The 17,581-nt window shown below is 42.6% G+C and overlaps 1 protein-coding gene and 1 long non-coding RNA gene across 3 annotated transcripts; both read left to right on the top strand.

The window, feature by feature from the left end:
- The first annotated feature begins 4,369 nt into the window (after positions 1–4,369).
- LOC119282619 lies at positions 4,370–4,792 on the top strand. The gene is made up of 3 exons (XR_005138803.1): positions 4,370–4,480; positions 4,570–4,605; positions 4,710–4,792. It is a non-coding gene; the product is annotated as an uncharacterized LOC119282619 (long non-coding RNA).
- A 3,831-nt stretch (positions 4,793–8,623) lies between these two features.
- Positions 8,624–16,217, top strand: LOC119278857 (KH domain-containing protein At4g18375-like). 2 transcript variants are annotated; one of them, XM_037560195.1, is made up of 9 exons: positions 8,624–8,928; positions 10,389–10,980; positions 11,736–12,245; positions 12,335–12,574; positions 12,652–12,936; positions 13,047–13,102; positions 13,233–13,323; positions 13,915–14,083; positions 14,131–16,217. In XM_037560195.1, the coding sequence occupies exons 2-8, from the start codon at positions 10,399–10,401 to the stop codon at positions 14,044–14,046; spliced, it is 1,896 nt and encodes a 631-aa protein (XP_037416092.1). In that variant the 5' UTR covers positions 8,624–8,928; positions 10,389–10,398; the 3' UTR covers positions 14,047–14,083; positions 14,131–16,217. The 2 variants fall into 2 exon arrangements, with proteins under 2 accessions (XP_037416092.1, XP_037416091.1); XM_037560194.1 differs by having other exon boundaries at positions 13,915–16,217.
- Positions 16,218–17,581: the final 1,364 nt, after the last annotated feature.

The raw sequence follows: 17,581 nt of genomic DNA, 5'->3' as shown, positions 1-17,581 counted from the left end.
TGGCCGGATGGGTTCACTGGTGCTTTCTTTAAAGCTTGTTGGAACACTGTCAAAGGTGAGATCATGATGGCCATCAACCATTTTGCGAGCCTCCATGCCTCTCATTTTCACTAGTTGAACTCCATGAATGTCGCCGTCATTCCGGAGAAAGACGGTGCCGAGGACATCACCGACTTTCGCGCCATCAGTCTTATCCATGCCATTGCTAAGATCATAGTCCAAACATTGTCATGTTGCTGAAATTTAAGTTGTTTCTATTGGTAGTATAATTTCCAGTGAATAATAATGTTGCTTAATTTAAAGAAATAAAGAGGGAAAAGAGGGCATGACACGAGCCCTTGGCTAAAAAAAATTTGTGTGTGTGTTCATTGTTTTTATGTGATCGATCTGTGGGTGAATCAAACTACTGCTTGGGGTGGCTACCCTACTAGTGTTTCGGGGCGGCCAATAGTTGTTCAGCGGAACGACCATGAGGGAGAGGGTAGGTTGTCATCGGCACGGCACTAGATGGAGATCATTCATGAGGGAGGTGGTGTCGAGGTGCGATGCTAGAAGACTGCTTCAAGACATCGTCTGAGGAACTAGACGAGTCAAGGAGTCGTACGAGTTTGTACGTGCAGTCATCGTTGTGGTTGTGTCTAAATGCTTGTCTTTGTAGGGATTCGTTGCGTTGAAGCGATGTGCAGGTGTTCTGTGAGTTATGTACATGTCATCATGGAATGTCCGGGTTGCGGTCAGTTGTAGGAGAAGCCATCGTAAATAGTAGATGAAGAATCTACTGCAAGCAAGTACAAGAGGAGTATGATGTGAACCAAGTGCAAGGCAACTACCAAACCATTGACGGTGGCGGAACATAGCAGGGCAAGAAAAGTGTGTTCCATGTTTTGTAGTGTGATATTCTCTCTGAAAGAATCGGAGTCAAATGACGAAAGGGAACTTTATTTTTTTGTCCTTCTGTATTTTATTGAAAAACCAAAAGAAATCTCGGGCCTGCTTTCATCGGTCCGCGCTCTACAAAAGGATATGCCACAGAATGATCTGAGGAAAAAAATACTTGCACTATGCAACTAAGATAAGTTTTTAGGGTCTTCCGCGCGATGCAGCGCCCTAGGCCCAAGCCTGCATGAGTCACCCGCGCGGGGCCCATTTGACTCCTTTTCGTCGCCTCTCAACACTCCTGGATCTTATATACATGAAAACACTAGTCCTATTTTTTAGAGAATGTTTACATCACCACCTAGGGGAACTCGGAGGTGGAGAAGAGAAAGACCTGATATGCACTATGCTGGAGTGGGTTAGGTCCAATATTGGAGGTGGATCTCGACCTTCAAAGGCAATGAACATCAAGGAACAGAGAGGGAAATTTCCTCCCACCTAGGAGGGAGGCCAAGGAAGAAAAAAGATAAGAAGTAGGGCCCTTCCCCCTCTCTTTAGGTGGTGCCGGAGTGCCAGCGGGAGGGGAACCATCATCATCATGTCCGCCGACTTCACCACTATCTCCAATACCAAATCACTCCTCTATACAGTGGCTCACTCATCCAAAAAACCTCTGTAATCCCATAATTAAACATGGTGTTTGATATAAAGAATTATTATCCAATGATCTATTGTGTTTTCATTATGCCCGAAATTTTTTATTTTGTCATATGGCACTGGTGACATGTTATGATTGATATGAATTGTGTGTTATGATATGGTGATATATCCTCTTATGCTTATGTATGAGTTCACATGTATGTTCGATTACACTTGAAGGGTTAGCAATGTGTTGTGATGAATTCTTAATATTTTTGGATGTTTGATAAGGGTTTCAACTTGTCCGACACGGTCCATGTTTTGGCGTGAAGTGAAGCTTATGGGATTCATTGTCGCACAAAGGAGAGTTAGTCAACACTAAGCAGTTAGTCCTTGATTTCTTTCATTGAGTTTACCCAATGAAGCTACCATAAAGTCTCTCCAACCCTACTCTCCAACCAGTTTGTCTCCGGTCCACAGAAAAATAGACGTCCTAACCAGTCCGCGGACCGATAGGGTACCATGTTGGATGGTAAAATATGTTCATGGTTTGGGGTCTCCCTGATGAGTCACTCCTTGAAATTCTCTCTCTCTCAAAAAAAAAGATTGGAGTCAAAAAGAGTTGGCAAGAGAAGAAAAAACATAACCAAAAGGAGTTGGCGAGAGAAAAAAAAACATTTTCAAAGGAGTTCGCGAGAGAAGAAAAAACATAACCAAAAGGAGTTTGCGAGAGAAGGAAAAACGTTTTCAAAAGGAGTTCGCGGGAGAAGAGAAAAAAAATCATATTCAAAAGGAATTGTCTTCTTTTTTTAGGGAAAAGGAATTGTCTTCTTGATAATATAAGTACTCCCAAGAGCCCTCGTCGTCACTTCGTTGGGGCCCTCGCCGTCACTTGGATTCCACCTCTGTGATCGCGATCAGAGTTCGATGCCGCAGAAGAGGCTCCATCGTCCGGTTGATGCCTTTGTTAATTCAAAGCCGCCGGGCTCCTCTGGAGCCTCCGTTCCAAAAAAAAAAGAGGCTCCGCCGCGGCCGCAGGAGGTCTCCTCGTGAGGGATCATCCCGCCTGCGCCGTGGGGAAGAAGGCGCATCTTTATCTGCCCCCCTTGTCGAATTGGATAGCAGCAGCGTGACTTCCGGCGCACCGGCGCCCGAACCCCTCGACGAGCCGCCGGCTCGCGAGTACGAGTCGAGGTACCATGAGATCCTCGCCTCGCGCCTATCCCAGCTGCCGCTACCAGCCTGCGCCGACGAGGAAGGCCCAAATCTCCCCTCCGACGAAACCGTCGAAGCCCTCGTTCGTTCTTCCTTCTACGACGACGAGCTGCGGGCTGCTCTGGTAGAGTACCAAGCCCACAAGCTCTTGAGCGCACCAGATGATGTCCATGGACGAGATGGAGATTATGGAGAACTTGAGTCGTCCTCCTCACTGATGGATGATATCACCGAGGAGGAATTCTCCATAGACCGTGAAGTGCTCAGCTCTCGCAGACACGAAAGTGACACCGAGGATGAATTGGATGAAGAGGAGGTGGACAGTCTCCATCGTATCCATGCACGCTATCACAAGTATGCACGATATCGCCTCAAAGCTTGCCTGGTTAGTCTCTCTCGTTACAATTCAATGCTCCTCCTGCCTCTGTCAATCTAATCTATCTACCAGTAATATATAGGTCTTTTTACAGATTCCATTATGAACTACATACGAAACAAATTGAGTGAATCTACACTTTAAAATACGTGTATATACATCAGTATGTAGTTTGTAGTGAAATCTTTAAAACGACTTGAACAGAGGGTACTCCCTCGGTCCCGTAATATAAGAGCGTAGTGTCAAAAACGCTCTTATATTATGGGACGGGGGGTACTTTACTCATCTGTCCTTGTGTCTGTGTACGTACGTAGTTGCTGAAAGGAATGCCTACTGACGATGCTGCACTGAAATGCAAGTACATTCCAGAGCTAGCCTTGGATTACCTGAGTGATGGAGCCTTCGGCTGGTGTTTCGACTTGGACCTCCGTTTACCCGCGTCCTTGAGCGACTATCAGCGGCTAGTCCCTTGTAATGAAGTAAGTATGAAGGCCTAAAATGTCTTATATTTGTTTATAGAGGGCGTATATGTATATCCATTACTTCCAGCTCAGTAATGCATCTAGATTTCATCTGTGCGCTCATGCAGCTGGTAACCAGTTTCTTATTCTCTTTTCCTTTGAATGGGGGGCAGAAATTACTTGTTTAATCTGTCCTTTGGAAGTATGATCACTTTAGCGGCCTGAGGTTCTTTTTATCATGGCCTTATGTGAACCGAGTTCTAGGGGCCTGAGGTTTTTGGCAAAATGCAAAAATAAAACTATGGATGTCACTTCCTGCCGAGATTAAGCACGGTTTAAAATATGTGTGCTTCCAATAAAACTGTGGAAAATCTCATAATGTGTGCACAGTAGAAGAACAATGCTAAAATTATACCTTCTTCCCTGAGAGTTGTTGGTGCATGCCTTTTCATCAATTAAAAAGAAAATAGAGTTTCATATACTGGTGCATTCTTTGCAAGGAGCAAGCTTTTTGTTTCTTTAAAAATAAACCAAGAGGTCCATGCTCCCAAAATCCACGTACCATCCCTTCTTTTGTATGTGTAACCATGTTTTTGCCTGATTTCCTGAGTACCTGTATTTTTTACATGTTCCACCAGTACCATGTGTGTTTCTTTTTTGCAATTTCTTCAAGTGCGCAAGTACTGAAAATTTATTTAAGTGTGCAAGTACTCGAATCAGTAATAGCATTATTCCACGCCCGTATGTCCAATGCATGTTATTCTCAGGGCAACACTAATATGTATGTTGCTTTTTTTTTATGCAGGGGGGCGATGAGTATGAAAGTTGGAGTGAATACCGAGAGTTTTATAGCACCCGTGAAATTGATAGAGATTATCTGCTGTACTGGGAAACGATTGTGAAGGATCTTAAGGTATGCATGGTCCAACGATCAGCTGCTCCAAGTTTAAAACCCTGCTCAGCATTTTTTTGGGGGGACTGACAACCGTTTGGTCTTGACAGTGGATTGAAGAACATGTGCTTAAAGCCTTTTCTGAGGTACGCCTATATGACCTCTCAAAACAATGTAATGACAACTAGTCTCTAATTCTCTATATATGGGCGTAGTAGCATTACAATAACTTGTCTGTTCTACTATTTAGTGGCATGAATTGCATGAAAAAGCTTCATGCCGAGCAGTTAGGATTGCTGCTAGGTTCACAAACATCCATCCGAGGCTAGCATATTATGGTTTCCTGGTATGGTTCATCTGTCCCTTGCTTATTTAGATTGCCAGCTCTGGTTATGGTTGTGTTTGACGGTTGCGGTCTTTTGTTTAAATTAAGGACTGTAAACAGAGCACACGCTTTTATCTCAAGTTCGTGAAAGATCTCGACTCTGTGTTTTTTGAGATATGGAAGCTGGTCAATGCTCAGGTCAGCATTGCACACCTGAACTAAGAATAGTATTATTTTCTTGATCAGATTTGTCAATGCTTTGTAACCCTGTTTATGCTTGGTGATGTTGCTCTTGGACAATGTATAGATGTGTTTCAGAGATGCTCTGAAGCATGTTTATGAGGAGAAGCAGTTTCCATTACGCAAACGTGAGTTGGAACACGTGCTGAGTCACCCTGGCTCGTTGGGATTGGAGGAAAAAGTAAGGTTTTTTTTGTTCTTTCCGGTTCACAGACTTTCTATTTGTTGTTTCATTGGTTAATTAGTTTAACTCTTACGGTGCAAATTGCTTTGTTCACCTTAATTTCCTTGGTAGTTTCGATGGTGCACGGAGGGCATCAGCAAGGAAGTAAGTACAGTGTGTTGTGGTCTCGCATACATTGTAATCCATTATGTAAACCATATCCTCACATCTGATGTCTCTCCTGCCTGTGTGTGTGTGTGTAGGTTCCAGACTGGATAGCGCGCGAGTTAATTTCGCAGGAGGTTAGATTCAAGGTATATATGTTGTGTAGATATCGGTAGGCAATATTGTTTCCCCTTGCGGGTTCTGTGCATAATAGCTCATTCTTTCCAATTTCAGTGTGCTCTGCCAAAGACGTATGTGCAGTACGCCAGGAAGAAGCTCAAGATTGCAGAGGTCATAGGATTGATTCCCAAGGCCGAGATACAAGCCTAGTGTGTGTGTTGCTGGGGTGCGTAGTGTGGTCTTTTGGGATCACTTCCAGAAACAAAACTGTAATATCGCAAGGTTAGCTACTCCATGTATGGTTAAACGCCTACGCATGCTCTTGTTGCAAGATCTGGTCTTCTCTGATTTCCTGCAATAATGCTCTTGTTTCCTGAAGCTCCATCTAGCAAATCCCATCAACAATCTTCGATGAGCTCTTGTTTCTGAAACGCTAGCTCTGTTCCACTCTGAATCATGAACACCTGCGTGAAAAAACAATATCTCTGATTTGGAAACAATAGCTCTGTTTTAGAAACAATAGCTCAGTTTCAGAACGGCTCTGGCGAAGCTGCAGTGCACTGGCGAATGTTGCGACACCGGCGGAGCGGGAGGCGGGGCCGCTGTTGTGCTTCTCAACTGCGCTTGAAGCAAGGATCGATGTAGAAGCGGCAGGCTGGGAGCACGTGGGCCGGAGTTGCAGCAAGCATCAGCAGCCGTGGTAGACGGCTGATGGGATGGGGTCTTTGGTTGAGTGCTGGGGCAGCTCGTACACGAGAGAGAGGAGAGGAAGAGATGGGGATGAAAATTATCGGTGGAGAGGATGGATAAGGTTGGGACGTGGGGAGTGGGACGGGACCACCGGGGCACGTGGCGGACACCAAAGACGGCTGATGGAGCGGTGGAAATCAGCCGGTTGAATAGGATCGTTTCCCATAAACTTTTGGAAAAATCAAGACCCAACTTTTGGGATTCAAAACTTCGAGAAAATTGTATTTGAACTTTGGAAATGCAAATATTCATAAATGTTAAGTTTTGGTAAGTTTAAAAAATAAAATAAAAATTGAATCAAAATTTTCCCAAATGTACAGTGAACTCATGGACCACCTTCCTCCCTACCATCTACATAGCCCATAGCATGACTACCATCCTTGTAAATTTATAATGAAAAATGGTGTCATGCATCTCAAGCATCTCAGCCACTGGTTGGCGCTTGTATCATGGTTAGCACTCATCTACTATATCTAAATAGCTAGCCCCCACTACCGGGAATTCTCTCCCTTCTCCTTGCGCCATATCAACCAAATTAATTTAGCCGTCAGATATATTAGATCAGTCTACAATAGCCCTCAGATCTACATGTTGAGAGCCTCCACCAAGCACATGCAGTAATTGAACGCATGCATGCAAATATGCATAAAGCAATTTACTTATAATGTTTTCTTTAATTTGAAGGAAAATGGACGCATGCATGTGGCTCACACTAGGTTGCTCCATGAAAGAAATTTACATGTTTTGTTTCCATTTTGGACTTATACAGTGAGATTCACATTTATTTATTTTTCAAATGTTGGTAAAGGAATTATCTTGCTGCAGGAGGAGAAGCGTAGACACTATCTAGGTTGATTAGTTCAACGAAATTTTATTGCGCAATTTTTATTTTATACAAATTCCGCAGCAATGCGCGGGGCATCCGTCTAGTTTGTTCAACAAGATCGTCATCGGAGAGCGTTCAAGCACATCTCAGCATTGTACAACTGACCAAAGAATGACGCCATACGAATCTCCCGCTCCACAGAGTGTACAATTGCTCATCGAAAGCAGACACTGTTTTTCTAGGGACAGAACCTAAGCTTTTATTATACTGGAATAACGTAGTTTACATAGCCCCGGGGCTCCAAAAGCCAGACATGGCGGCCTGGACCAAACCCTAAAGAACTTCTAACTATATTTTCATCCTTTCTATATTTGTCCAAGAGCTGTTGAATTGTTGAGAGCCATGTCTATGTGTGACGTCGTCCTGTGCTTGAAAATATTAAGTGTTGAGGCAAAGAGTGGTTCCTGCACATTCTTGACCCTATGCCTGAAACTGATCGCTGCATGCTCTTGATGACGATGTGGGGGAGTTGACATGTTTGGAACGAAATTGCCCATGATAGAACACCGCTGCTGGTTGATGTGTCGAAAAGATCATTATGCACGGTCATTTGGATTTGCTCCTAGGCATCAAGCATGAGTCGTTCGCTGATCCATTTAAAGGCAATTCTGTTGTAGCTTATGTTCATCCTTCCACTAGGGCATACATCCTATTAGGCGGAGTTTGTCTACACTGGGTAAGATGAAAATGAACTGCAATGGCTCTTTGTATGGTAAAGCTGGTTTGGGTATGGTCTCACACGATGAACATGAATCAATTTTGTTCTCCTCGTGCAGACAACCTTTTCTTGTTGGGGAGCATTGTAAGCTGAACTTGGAGCATGCATGGAAGGTCTATCTTTAGCCTTAATGCGTACGGACCTGTCAGCAGCAATCGAGATGGGCTCTCTAGTGGCAGTCAAGATGATTCAAGCTCGCAACCCTGGAAGATCGCGTTACTCTTCGTTGGTGAACGAGGTCAAACATGTGACGAATCTCCGTAGAACGAGTATTACGCACACTAGTCGTTCTTAGAATATAATTAGTACTCACACCGTCCGAAAAAACTTGTCCCTCAAATGGATGTATCCATTTGAGGGACAAGTTTTTTCAGACGGTGGGAGCTCTTTGGCAAACTCTGCTTGTTTAGCTTTTTTTGTAGGGTTACTCTTGGTAGAACGATGACCTGGCCTGAGCCATTGGGCTTAACTATTCTTTTTTTTAGGATAGCTTAACAATATCGATTGTAATCCCCTTGTGGTGCGAGTAATACAGCTTTTATACCTTGGAAAAACACGTTTGACTCATCACGATTACCATCGCACAAACTGTTTTTTTTTTTTTGCTTTTGAGAATCGCCATCGTACACAACCACACACACACCACAAGGGGATTCCACCCGCCCGTGGCCCATTGGGCTTAACTACAGCATGTCTCGTGGGCCTTGGGCCTGGGCCGGCCGGTCCACCCGCCCGTGCGACGACACTGGCTCTGGGGTTGAGGCTTGAGTCCGTCCGTCCGTCCGTCCCAGCGAGCAGCGACTCAGCTAGGGTTTACCTCGCCCGCCCCCTCCGTCGACGAGATCCATAGCGCCACCGTCGACCTCTACCGTCACCGCCTCCTCCTAGACGCCCCTCCGTCAGCCGTCGCCACCGCGACGCCGTTCCGGTACGGTACCTCTACTTCCGCCGACCGGCACCTCCCCCCGCCACCTCAAATCCGGCAGCGAGTCGGGGAAGTCAAAGGCCAGATTTCGTTCGATACAGGAGCCCAGCAGTGCCTCCCTCCCTCCCTCGACCAGCCGCTCCCGCCCAGCAACGCCGCGGCTCGGTCCATAGTCAGGTAGCCCCCAATCCCCCCCACCCCTCCCTCGCGCATCCTCGGCTTGTTCGTTTTTTTCCTCCTTTCCTATTTTTTCGCACTGGATATGAGTACTTGCTGTAGATTTGATATTGTTGCGAGAATATAACTATGACGATGAGTACTTGCTGCATGATTTTTCCACTACATGTGCTCAACCTTACATGGGAAAGGATTTTGCTTGATTGATGAGTATAGATAGATAGTAATGCTTGCAGGGGAGAGCTGTCCTGTTTCGCTTACTTGGATCCTGGAATCCAGCTCCTTGTCGCCTCGTAACGCCTGCTGGTCCTGTCACCTTCGGTCGTTGGATCTGGTTTCTACACATGGGTTCGATGTCGGTTGATCGGTCATTTAATGATCTAGTTTCTGCCCCTCGCACGACCCGTCGGCCGCTCTGTGCGCTCCGTTTTATTCGTGTTTCTCTTGGTGCTTCGCCGCTCGGCCGCTGGCCTTGGCTCGCACCCTCGTTGCATCCAGTGAGTGCAGATCGTGAGGGGTTCATCGCTGTGGCATCTAGCTGCGTGGGCACGTGCTCTGGGTGGCGTCCCGACTTCCCGTGGCCTCCCATAAGTGCGTGCTCGATCGCGCGGGGGCTCGCGGTGCGGCTGCTTGATGACAGCGTGGGTGTGGGGCACCGCTCTGAGCCGCGACAGTACTAGAACATGGAACGAAGCTGGAGCTTGCTCTGCCGGAGCAGACACTCAAGGAGCTGGCCTCGGTGGCGCTGACGACCACAGCGTCCGCCGCGCAGTTGGCGGCACGGTGGCGCCGATGGCTTCTTTTCGGCTGATGCACCAGCACCATGATTGGCTGTTAGGATAAGACGATAAGTACGCATATGTAATTTGCGTTTTTAGAAAAACGAGTAATAGTCGTTTTTCCACAAACCTGTAATTCCAGGTTTACGAGAGCCAACTTTTATATAGCCAGGAGTTTGTTAGAATTGCCAGACGTGATTTTACTCTTTTCCTGGTTTGTAGAGAATGAATTCTATATATTCCATGTATCCAAACAACCCATGCATGTCTTGCCTTTTATTCTTTTCCTGGTTTGCTTGGTGTAGCTGCCGTGGTCGACTTATTACAACTTATTAGGTATTTCCTTTTTATTTGCAAGTGCTGATTAATATTTTTTGTGATTACATGAATAATCGACAACGGTTACTTGTTGAGTTCTTATGGATAAGATTACTGCTGGGTTTTTCTTTGTGAATGCCGATTGAGTGACTGATTCACCGGAATCATGGCCACATCTTTCTAGCACATGCATTGCAGTGACACATGACCCATTTGTTTGATTCTTATCATTCTGCGCTATCATGTCGGATGAATGCGTTGGTGCTATATCATGGATGCTCATCTTAGATATATATAGCTGATATGTATCTATTCATCTTTATAGTGCCTGTCATTAATCTTTTTGTGCATATTCTTGTCTAGTGAGTAAACCATGAGCCATGCTGGTAAGCGTATCAGCCAACACAGGGATCATGACAGAGAAGACAGGGACCAAAAGCGGAGGCTGGCCCACACCCAGGAAACTTCCAGAACGGATGAATTGGTTGTTTACCGGATACTTTGTCCAGACAAAGTGATTGGTAGTGTAATTGGCAAGGGTGGCAAGGTGATAAATTCCATCCGGCAACAGACGAATGCCAAAGTCAAGGTTGTCGACCCTTACCCTGGTGCTGACAAAAGGGTTATTTTGGTATATTGTTATGTCAAGCATAGAGACCTCAAGCATAGCGACATAGATGCTGATGATGATGACAGGGAGCCTGTTTGCGCAGCACAAAATGCATTACTCAAGGTGCATGATGCAATCGTTGATGCTCTGGCAGTCAATAGTGACTCTGATGATGAAGAAGCCAACATTCTTGTACCGGCTAGTCAAGCTGCAAGTGTTATTGGAAAATCTGGTTCTGTCATCAAGAGGCTTCGCTCAGTTTCAAAATCATTCATTAAAGTTAAACCAAAAGATCCAAGCGATGTTACACACTCATGTGCTATGAGTTTTGATAATTTCGTTCAGGTATATTTTCCTCCATATAATAGTTTGGTGAGCTGTGCCAAGATAACGTGAGATTAACCATTAGTGAATAGGTTCAGTCTATCAAGCAGCAATTCTTTAGTTCCCAGTACATGTTTTTGTCTTAAAATGTATGCATATATCATTGTCATCTCTCTATCATGGTAAAGAAATCAGCATGTTGTTTGATACTCCCTCCGCCCCTAAGTATACTTTGTATTGTTTTTTTTTTCAAAATCAACCTTTGTTAACTTTGACTGAGTTTATTGATTGAATACCAAATCAATGCCATTTTATTTATCATGAAATATATTTTCATATGGCATGTATTTCGTATTGTAGATATAATTAGTTTTCTCTATAACAACAGCAACAACAACAACAAGGCCTTTCAGTCCTAAACAAGTTGGGTATAAACTTCGTCAAGTTGATGAAGATTGACGTTTGAGGAAATTTACCGTAGAACGATTGTTCTACAGTGTGCGGGTAAAAAAAAACGTTTGAGGAAACGATTGTTCAAGGATGTAATAATGCATATTAATATTTTGTTTTCCCACTATTGCTGAAGATTGGAAATTAATGCATATTAATAATTTATTTTCCCAGATTAAGACAATTGATAATTCTGTTTTGTTTTCTGTCTGTGTGGTGCTCACTTACACTGCCGAACAATTCCAATATTTTTTTTCTGATATGTTCTTCAATGTCCATTCTTCTTCGGTATTCTGCTAATTATTAACTACTATTATTTTTAACAGATAACTGGGGATGCTAGAGCTGTCAAGAAGGCATTGCTTGCAGTATCAACAATTATCTACAAATGTCCATCAAAAGAGAACATTTCTCTCGAAACATCTATTGATGAACTTCCTCCAACCATTATACTTCCTTCAGAGCTTCCAGTTTATCCGGCTAGTAGCTTATACTCAGTGTCAGATGCTTCTATGCCATCTGGACATCCAAGTCTGTCTATCTTAGGGGCACCAAGTCATGGTTCTCATGTTCCTGAATTTACTGTACCCACTGATGCTCATGGCGGATTGCCCATTTATCATTCTATGGTTCCAGCTATTCCTACTTATAACACCCCAAAATGTTCAGGAGAACTATTGCTGCGTGTTGCATGCCCTGCTGACAAGATTGGGTTGGTTATTGGTAAAGGTGGGGTGACCATAAAGAGTATAAGGAAAGAGAGTGGTGCAAGGGTAGATGTTGATGATGCAAAGAATGACAAGGAGGAAAGTATAATCACCATTGCATCCACTGAGGTTAGATCACATTTCCAGCTGGCTAGCTGCGCTTTGTCCTTTATACCCTATAATATGCTTTTTATTTGAGGTGACACCTTCTGTTTCAGGCGACCGATGATGTAAAGTCTGCAGCAGTGGAAGCTGTTCTTCTGCTTCAAGCAAAGATCAATGATGAAAATGAAGATAGAATGCATCTTCGCCTTCTTGTTCCGGCTAATGTGATTGGCTGTCTTATCGGTAAGGGTGGTTCAATCATTAATGACATGCGGACTAAGTCGAAGGCAATTATCTACATATCAAAGGGTACTAAGCCTCGGAGGGCATCTTCCAGTGACGAGCTCGTTGAGGTTTGCCCCTTGTGTTATTGTTTGAGATAGTCTCCGTGGATCTATCTAGATGTCTTTATGAGTTTTATTGCATGTAGGTGTCTGGGGAAGTGGACAGACTGCGTGATGCTCTTGTTCAGATCGTTCTAAGACTCCGGGAAGATGTTCTGAAGGACAGCGTGGGGAGGCAAAATTCTGGCAAGGATGGGAAGCTAACTGTTGCCACCACTGAACCAGTGTATTCAAGCAGCTTTCCGATGCCAGCGTTATTACCATACAGTCAACAAATCACTCCATTGCGCTATGATCAAAGGAGTGAAGTTGAGCGTGGTTCGGATGTATTTCCTCGTAGCAGCTTGTATCATGGATACAGCCCCAGGCAGGTAAGATGTTTTGCTTCAATGTCAATTTTCTTTGTTTCTCTATTGATCTTCATAATGAGACGTGCCTATAAGTTTGTGAGATAAACTTAACCGGTGATATCCTCCATCAGGCTGTAGATGATGGGTTTGGAGTACGCTCCTCGTACACTTCAAAGCCATATGGAAGGTAGGTTGCAACTTAACTCACCATAAACCCTTTCTAAGCCGTGCTCCATTTTTTTACGAAATAGCCATTACTTGGGTCTTTATTCTAATCCTTACGATTGTATTTCATTTTGCTGATTACCACTGATCAGACGCGTCCCGGATATGGAAATGTTTATTCCTTCTAGTGGCCTTTCAAAAGTAATGGGGAAGCATGGTACCAACTTGGACAATATTAGAAAGGTCAGTTTACTATTTCATTTTACTGGTGCTTGCACTTTTAATTAAGACATAGCTTTGATGTGAGTTCAGCATCTAGTAAAGGTGTGGAAATGAGGTCCAGGTATAGCAAAAAACTTCTACAGGTGACTGCATGAAGGAGTGCCCTCACTCCAGTTCATATGGGGTGCTACTTGCTGTCTGCTATATATTAAGTCCATTAGTATATACCAGTTACCTAAAAGAATAGGTTGTTTTCTAGTATATTAGATCATTTGATTCTTTTCTTATTTTATTTCGTAAAAGAGGGTAATTTTATCCATGACTAAAGATGAAATGTATAACGTAATGGTGTGTGTACAACACCAAGTGGATTGCTTTCAGGCAACCTTTGTACAGGATTGACATGCATGAACATATGGAAAGCACAATCAGTTATAAACTTATAATCTGTCATCTTGAATGGTCTATTTTTAGGATTACTTGGTAGGTAGGTTAATTTTACTTAAAGCATGGTTTTTCACGTTCTATTTCACTACCCATGGGGGGTTCTTTTCACCTTTTCCTCACAGTACTAGTTCACAATTGACGTGCAATCATTGATTATAACTGCAGATTTCTGGAGCTGACATCGAAATTATTGAATCAAAATCATCTCGTCATGAGCATGTTGCTCACATATTTGGCACCCATGAGCAGAGGCAGTCGGCAGAGAATTTGATCAAAGCTTTCATAATGTCTACTTAAGGACGTTCTTCCCGCTGTAGATTGAAAGGATATATGTGGGCACTTCAGTCAGCTCTATCGGACTCTTGCCATCCCATAATGTCCTTAGATCAAAAACAGTCTTCTCCATCCCTTCAATTCTCCAATAGACCACATGCTTATCTCTCTATCTTCCTCAGATTCTCAACCATGGCTTACTTGTGTGGACTTGTTCGTGTTATCGCATGTTCAGATATTCCCGTCTAATCTCGATGATTGCTTCAATCTCTGCTTATTCATAACCAATTCTTTGTGCTGTCAGCGCTGATAATTGATTCATTCGCTTGCCAGTATGGGAGGACCCCTTAACACTCTTTTGCCACTTCAAACAGAACATGCAGCACATATTTTTCCAGTGTTGTGCATGGTGGCAATACCTTGCTTAGACATCCAAGGAGTATTCTAACACTTTGTTTTTTAAGAAATCTGTTACACCATTACCATGTAGAATTCTCCTCGTCCTTTTTCATGGTAGACTTGAACATCATCGTTCTTGTACTCTCTTGCCGCTTACCATGATTGATAGTCTTCAGTCAGAACATGCGGTACATGTTTTTTCAGTGTTCTGCATGGTGGCTGCTACATCGTCCTTAGATATCTAAGGACTAATCAAAATTTTAAGAAATCTGTTTCATCGTGACTAAGTAAAATTCTTCCTGTTCTTTCCAAATACTCTAACATTGTGTATACTAATTTAAAATAGGTTCTTACTTGACTCCACTTCCCAATCATCATCTCAACTTCTTCGGTCATTCCTTAGGTGGATATGTTCTTAGATATGATTATGTTTCTTTGGCATCAACTAGGTCAGTAATGTTGAAATCTGCTTCATCAATCAATACTAAGTACAATTCTTGCTATTGTCAAATAGGTGTTGGTTGAGTAATGGCCTGAAAATTATGTATAATCTAGAAGTAGGTTGTGTAGATGACTCCTCTTCCCATTCATCACCGTCATTCCTTGGCCATGTATGTTCCTAGATTGGTTACATCTCTTGGACACCAACTGTGAATACTAGGTAGGGTGGGTTGTCATGGCCACTCTATAAATAATTTCTTCTTATGAGTTCCAACTGCTTGAGGTATCGCTTGTTATCCTGTGGCTACTCTACTGCTCACAAGCTGCCCTTAGGTGAATTCGTAAATAGAGAACAGGAATGCTGAGATTTTTTGGCATTCAGATGATGATTGCTCTGTTCTTGTTTGTTCTGTATGTCAGCTCTGATAGCTGATTCTCGCCTTTGCCAGTACGGGGAGATTCCCTTATACTCCTTTGCCAGCTTGCCTTTAATCAGAACATGCAGCACACGTTTTTTTTCAGTGTTGCGCATGGTGGCGATATCATCCTTAGATACCTAAGGATGAGTAATACTTGAATGTTGAGCAATCTTTTGAAATCTGTTTCGTCGTTACCAACTAAAATTCTTGTTGTCCTTCTATGATAAACTTCAACATTATCCTTGTTATACTCTTTTGCCACTCGCCATGATTGATACTCCCTCCGTCCGGAAATACTTGTCATCAAAATGAATAAAAATGGATGTATCTAGTTCTAGATACATCCCTTTTTGTCTATTTTGATGACAAGTATTTTCGGACGGAGGGAGTAGTATTCAATCAGAACAGCAGTACACGTTTTTTTTCAGTGTTTGCATGGTGGCAATTCCATCCTTGGATATCTTAGGAGTTCTCTAGTACTTCAATTTTAAGAAATCTGTTTCATTCATCATTACCAAGTGAAATTCTTGTTGTCCTTTTCAAGTAGTATATATATATGTATCTTAGCAATGGCCCTAGAATTACCTATAATCTAGAAATAGGATCAGTACCCGATTCCACTTCCCATTCATCATCTCGACGTCTGCTGCCATTCATTCCTTAGCCATGCACATTCTTAGATATGACCAATGTTTCTTTGACATGGGAAAACTGTGAATAGTAGGTAGGTAGGTAGTCATGGCAACTTTTGTAAATAGTAGGTAGATAGGTAGTCATGGCAACTTTTGTAAATAGTAGGTGGGTATAGTCATGGGAAGTCAAGATAACTTGAGGCTACTGTTAACGCGGTGCAGTTAGTAGGGGTGACTTCTGCCTCTTGTAAATATTGGACATGGGATGCTGAATTTTTTTGGCAATCAGCTCATGATTTGTTTCTCTGTTCTTGTTTGTTGTGTGTGGCGTGCCATCTTGAGTGGCACTCCTTCCACTGAATTCGTGGTTCGACCGTTGTTTGTGTAATGTGACATTGTTGATTCTGATATGCATCTTGTTCATTATATTTGTAACTTTGTAAGCAACGGTTGATATGATGTTTGTCATAACAGAATATAGCTAAACATCCACATTACAGTGTGACAAAAGAAGTGCAATTGGCTGACTGATATGTATATATTCTGAGTACATCATTCTAGTAGGTACTCCCTCCGTTCGGAATTACTTGTCGCAGAAATGGATGTATCTAGATGTATTTTAGGGACAAGTAATTTCGAACAGAGGGAGTACATATGAGCTAGGTACTGTTAGGGTTCGTACACATGAGAGTTGTCAACTTGAAAGATGAATGGGCATTCAATCATCGCACGTTTTATAACCCACGCCGGAAGAATTTGTACATCCAGAACGCCTCAGCAGAAGAATTACATCCAGAACCATTCAGCATAAGAGAAGTACACCCTCTTCCCATTCAGCACGTTTATGACTTTTTTTTTCTACGAAAATGATCAGATCAATTATAGAAGTTCACCAAAAGAATACATCAAGATTCATAAACCACCGAAACGTCCATTATTGCCACCAGAACGAGCAACCAATGTGCTGTTGTCACTGCTTCGCTATTGAAGCCGGTTTGACCTTGTCGATGATAGCTGGGGAGTTTTTGTGCACATGCCCTAAGGACCAGCACATTGGAGCAGCAGTTGTCGCCGTTGAACACTTTGATAGACACCAAATCTTGCCACACGACGACATACAATAGTGGATTTTTTTTTTTGAAATGACAATAGTGGAATTTTTGCAATAAATGAAGTTTTCTAAAGAAAGAAGGAATTAGTGCCATTCGTATTTGATCCATGACGTCTCTACTTCTCTAAATCAACATAATGAAGTTTTCTAAGAAATAATGAATTACCGGCAATGGAATTATCCTTTCAGAAGAAAAAATAATGACAAAATTTACACATAATTTATGTAGAAATTGCGCTTTTTTAATGTGAAACAATAAGCATATAATTGTGGAATTCTCACAAAGAATAAGTTGCCTAACAAGGAATGAATTAATGGCATTGGTATTACCCATTCAATATAATTGTGGAGTTTTCACAAAGAATTTATTATTTTGAAAATTGAAACTAAAACAAAATCAAAATAGTGAAGTTTCTAAGGAAGAAAAAATAAATTACTGGCATCATTATTACGCTCTAAGAAGAAAGAATATAACAAATGAAAAAAATGCACATGGTTTGCACAGAAATTCTGTCTTTTTATAATAAGCAAGAATAAACATATAATAGCGGAATTTC

Source organism: Triticum dicoccoides, chromosome 3B, assembly GCF_002162155.2.
Source record: "Triticum dicoccoides isolate Atlit2015 ecotype Zavitan chromosome 3B, WEW_v2.0, whole genome shotgun sequence".
In the NCBI taxonomy this organism is placed as follows: domain Eukaryota; kingdom Viridiplantae; phylum Streptophyta; class Magnoliopsida; order Poales; family Poaceae; genus Triticum; species Triticum dicoccoides.
This window is presented reverse-complemented; position numbering and strand designations above follow the sequence as displayed.